The sequence below is a fragment of the Eleutherodactylus coqui genome, chromosome 5 (genome assembly GCF_035609145.1).
Source record: "Eleutherodactylus coqui strain aEleCoq1 chromosome 5, aEleCoq1.hap1, whole genome shotgun sequence".
NCBI classification, from domain to species: Eukaryota; Metazoa; Chordata; class Amphibia; order Anura; family Eleutherodactylidae; genus Eleutherodactylus; species Eleutherodactylus coqui.
The window spans coordinates 112,179,316-112,184,635 of NC_089841.1; the positions used below are offsets into that span (position 1 = coordinate 112,179,316).

Sequence of the window (5,320 nt, forward strand, 5' to 3'; positions counted from 1 at the left end):
ATGTAACATTTTTCTTTACCTTGCAGTGAAAGATGTGAAAAATCGATGGCGGTCTGTCCGCGATCGCTACAAAAAGCATGAAAAGGAGTGCGAAAAGAGTGGCTCTTCTCCCTCAAAAAAGAAATGTCCATATGCTGACGAGCTGGCGTTTATATGAACCAGCAAAAAACTGCGACCGTAAGTTGTAGCGCCACACCCTCACTCAAAACTGGTTGTCCTGTCCAAGCAAGTGGGCTAATATACTTGTGTATGGCCATATTAATGCACGATGTATATTACAAAGTGCATTAATATGGACATACAGAAGTGTATAACCCCTTTTGCTTTTACGGGACAACCGCTGTAATATTGTTGTCCTCCTCTACATAATTGTTGTTTTATGTTTCACAGAACCAGCGGTAACGTGCAGCCATCGCAACCCACGATGCAAGAAACATCCAAAGAAACGGGCCAGCCGGACACAGAATTGTCTGCAGATATTGAAATAAATGCAGGTACCCCAACCTTGGACGACAGCCGACTCAGTGCACCTGATTCAGACACAATATGCGTTAGCAATGAAGCGTCGGGACAATCAGCGGTGGCTAGCAGGCGAGGGACACACAGGGAGCCCAGTTGTGAGTCGGCCGTACGTAACGTTACCCGCGGACGTAAAAAAAAAAAGAGCTTGATGCAGCCGAAGAAGCAATGGCACTGTTGCGCCAAGCTGACAAGGAAGACCAATGGGATACGATGGGTGCGGCAGTGGCGGCACGCATCCGTGAGTTGTCGGCTGAGCGTCAATGGGCTATATCGCCAGTTATTTATGCTGCTCTAGAGGTCTTTGCGTCTCCACGCCCTATCGCTGACTCTAGCGATATTATACAGGCAATGAAAAATGCTGCATTTGCTGCCAACCCCCCGTCCTCACGAACCTTGTTTCCTTCACAATCCTGCCCTGAACAATCAGACAGGGTTGCAAGGTCACCAGGCTATCCGATACAGTATGTTTCACACGACAGTGGTTTCACGGAGAACATGACGAGCGGTTCACCATCACAACACTCGTTCATGTCACTCATGAACAGCCCTTTGCCACAAACATCCCAAAACCCTACCTCAGTATTCAATTCACCACCGGCCGGTGTGCAAAGAAGTGAAGTAACATACAGGAATTATACGGCACTTCAGTGACCCCTCAGTCATTGTCGGATCACTGCAATGTCGTGTAATTGATAGGTGCCGTTTGCATGTTCTCAAGAGCCGTTATCGTGTGTTACACTGCATGGGATTGCCTGGTGACCTTGCAACCCTGTCTGATTGTTCAGGGCAGGATTTGCGGCTGCAACGCGTCAAAATGTAACACATTCCTTTTTTTCTTTCTTGCGTTACTGACTGCATTATGTTGGAAAGAAAAAAAAAAGAAGGTATCGTCTAAGTACATTCTCCCGAAAAAGTGCCTTTACTTAACACATATTGACTGGCTGCTAGCTGGTTGGCTGTCCTCCAAGGTTGGGGTAATGCAAAAGTTTCTGTCATTCGTAAATGTTTTTTTTAATTTGTTCTTAATAAATGTAAACGTTGGGATTTCAGCCCGCAGATACCCAAAACAGGAGATGTGAGTCGTGCGTCTGGTTGAATTTAGTTTATATTTGTTCCCTTACTTCAGACTCTCTTGCTCACTTCTCATAGTGGTGGCCCAACTCTGCTAAAATAAAGCCCAAAAGAAAGACGAAACAGTTCTGCCAATTAACTTTGTTTTTAATTTGTAATAACTTGAAAATGCAGTGCATTAGCACTAGAAACAGGTTTTTTTTTATGTCAATGTTTGGCATGTCATGCCGCAAATAAACAATTTTTCTGGCATTTTGTCTTCATGGTTCTTCTGAAGCTGGTGGCCGGGGGATCAAACTGCGATTAGGGCTGCACACCACCCACACAAGAGTACTGCCATGGCACGGCGCCTTCGGGACTATGGAAGTAGTCAGTGAAGTGTTCTCGTACCTGCACAGCGGTTGCAGCAGGAGGTCCAGCACCCCAGTTGATGACCGTGTCAAAGGCAGGGTGCAGTTCTTCCACATCTACCTCGGGACGATATTCCCGGAGGTAGTTGTGAAGAACACAACATGCCTTGACAAGGTCATCAACTGTGGTAGGGTCTACCATTAGGGTAGTCCCTAGAACCCTCCACTGACTAACCATAATCCCGAAGGCACATTCAACCACTCGACGTGCCCGGCTCAGCCTATAATTAAAAATCCTTTTCCGGGCATTCAGTCCTCTTCGCGGGTATGGGCGCAACAGGTTCGGCATCAACGGGAACGCCTCATCCGATACCATCACGAAGGGGACTGGATGTGTGGTTCCCGGCAAAGGTTGTGGGTCTGGGAGCGACACGCCATCTCGGAGAATTTGCATCCCAATCTGTGATGTTCGCAGCACCCGAGAATCCCCAGTACTACCATAGGCGCCGACATCGATGCAAACAAATTTAGAATGTGCATCAGCCACCGCCATCAGGACTACAGAGAAAAATTTCTTGTAGTTATAAAACTTAGAGCCGGAGTGCGGTGGCTGAAGCACACGGACATGTTTGCCATCAACTGCGCCTATGCAGTTAGGAAATTTGGCAACAGTTTGAAAGCCTGCTGCAACACGTTGCCAAGTCTCCTCGGATGGTGAAGGCATCACGATGGGCTGCAACTTCTGCCAGATGATGCTGCATGTGCACCTCACAATTTCAGTGATGGTCGATTTACCAACACGAAATTGGAGATGCAGGGATGCATAGCTCTCTCCTGTGGCCAAGAAGCTGAAAAGGAAGCAGAGAAAAAGGGGAAAAGGATTAGTGAAATCAAAAGAACTAAAGTAGCATGTCACATACAGATCAACAGATTACATTTTCAGCATTTTCATAATGGAAATATTTGGCCAAAGTGCCTGGAACTTCCTTGCTATCTGCATTCCATTACAACAATGTTGAATGAAACATAGAGTATTTGTCCCTTTTTTCTTCATTTATCTGCATCGTACCGTTGCACTACTTGGGCCCAGTAAAATTGATGAAAATTAATATTTCGTCGCCATACAAATACTCAATGTTGCTTAGTGGGACAGATGCAAGGCGGCGTTTTTTTTTGGGGGGGGGGGGGGTTGTCACCTACGGCAACTCGGCTCAGAGATCGTGTTGCCAGGGGTTTGTACTTGTGTTGTCAGATTATTGGGTACAGGTGCACTAGCTACCAAGCAAGGTATTTATATGAAATATTACAGTTTGCTATGACAACCACCAACTCCATAAGCTGACTGATGCACCGGTAAAGTACGCCGAGGACTCACACATACGCACATCAACAAGACATGGCAATGAGTTATGGAGGACTGTGCAAGGGATCTAAGTTTCAACACGCTCACAGACGGATACGTGCGTGCCAATACTATGTCAGCGTACAATGCCATTTTAACCTGTCTCCAGTCACTCTATCAGTAAGTAATTCTTACAAAAGACATATTTTGGTTACTTACCGAAGGGTGATGAGCAGCCTTTCCTCTGCAGTGATCGCCTTTCGCATTTGGGTGTTCTGAAATGTCAGATCCCAGCGTACCAGCTCCAGAAGACGCTCGAAAGCCTCCTGCGGCAGGCGGCAGAACATCACAAACTTCTCCGGATGGCTACAGAGAGACATACATAAGAGACAGTGTGAGACTGTGTGTGCGGTGGGCACAGAAAGAGAGAGTGAGAGAGAGAAACACACAGAGAGGGAAACATAGGGAGAGAGAGATATACAGAAAGGTGTAGAGAGGGAAAGAGAGAAAAAGAAGGGAGAGAAATATAAAAAACAGTGAGAAAGAGGGAGAGAAAGAGGGACACACCGAGGGAAAGAGAGAGAGGAGAGAGATAGAGGGAGGGAAAGAGAGAGAGTGGGAAAAAGAAGGGAGAGAGATACAGAGACACAAACAGAGGTAGAGAGAGAGAGAGAGAGAGAGCGAAACAGTGATGAAATAACATTACTGCTTCAGTAGCAGCGAAGCAAATTTCGGGCAATAATATACGTACTTTTTCAGATCTTGGTACAGGCTTACAAAGTGCCCCTTCGTCCCCCGCTCCAGCAACAGGGGATGAACCCAATACCGCCTGGATCCCCATCCGGTCTGAAACATATTTTCTGCAATACATTAGCCCACTATTCGCAAGTTTAGCAAGTTAAACACACATTTGCATTTCACGTATATAGCTGACCTTGTTGGTTTTTGTGGCGTGCATCAGCAGGACACAGATCAAATACTTTCGCCTGTAATATTTTCGAAGACGAATTCTCTGTCCACTTTCCATCTTTCCTAGCTGTGCTTTCCCTGAACAAGGGGTCAGTGAACAGGGTGTTCCCACTTCCTTCCCAGTTGTGGGGAGGGATCATGACATCACAGGAAGCAGTCGAAATCTGCAGCAAAATCTGCAAGAAAATACGCGACTACATAGCAAATACCGCAGCGGTATTTTCTGCAGCTACTTTGAGGCGGATTTTGATGCGGTTAAACCGCAATGAAATACGCGTATAAAACCGCAACAAATTTAAGTCAGTATATGCGGTTTTGCCGCTGATGCGTCTGGGTTGCGGCAAATACGCACCGGAAAATACGCAGTACTTACGCAGCAAATCCGCCGTGTGTGAACCTAGGCTTAGGGGGCCCATAAGGCCTCCCTTCTCCATATAGGGAGCCCAGTACTATGAATAAAGCATTATAGTTGGGGGCCCAGTTACAGGTTTTGCACTGGGGCCCAGGAGCTTCAAGTTACGCCTCTGGCTAGGGTTGCATTTAGTGCTGTCAAAAACGCTGTACTTAGTTGTTCTGCGTTTTCAGCAGCACTGAAACCGCTACCCATTCATTTCAATGGGCGGCACTCAGCTGAAAACAGACAAAAATAGAACATACATCACTTTCAAAGCACTTTGAATGAAATGGGAGTGTTGTACAGTGATTAGCAAAGTGCTGAAAAGGCAGCACTAAACACTGTACTAAAATGCCTGTGTGAGGGAGGCCTAAGACCGGAGTATGATATGACACTGTTTATAAATTCCCCCGTGTCTTTGTCAGCATCCTGCTCACTATGAGGAATGATTTATGTAAGTATGAGCTTCTAATTAGAGATGAGCGAGCACCAAAATGTTCGGGTGCTCGTTACTCGGGACGAAATTATCGCGATGCTCGAGGGTTCGTTTCGAGTAACGAACCCCATTGAAGTCAATGGGCGACTCGAGCATTTTTGTATATCGCCGATGCTCGCTAAGGTTTCCATTTGTGAAAATCTGGGCAATTCAAGAAAGTGATGGGAACGACACAG

General features: G+C 46.3%; 1 protein-coding gene across 1 annotated transcript; it reads right to left on the minus strand.

Moving 5' to 3' along the window:
* Positions 1-1,882: 1,882 nt before the first annotated feature.
* On the minus strand, positions 1,883-4,312 carry LOC136628799 (uncharacterized). The gene is made up of 3 exons (XM_066604897.1): positions 4,266-4,312; positions 3,505-3,651; positions 1,883-2,791 (listed from the first exon to the last, which is right to left on the minus strand). The coding sequence occupies exons 1-3, from the start codon at positions 4,310-4,312 to the stop codon at positions 1,897-1,899; spliced, it is 1,089 nt and encodes a 362-aa protein (XP_066460994.1). The 3' UTR covers positions 1,883-1,896.
* Between the last annotated feature and the right edge of the window lie 1,008 nt (positions 4,313-5,320).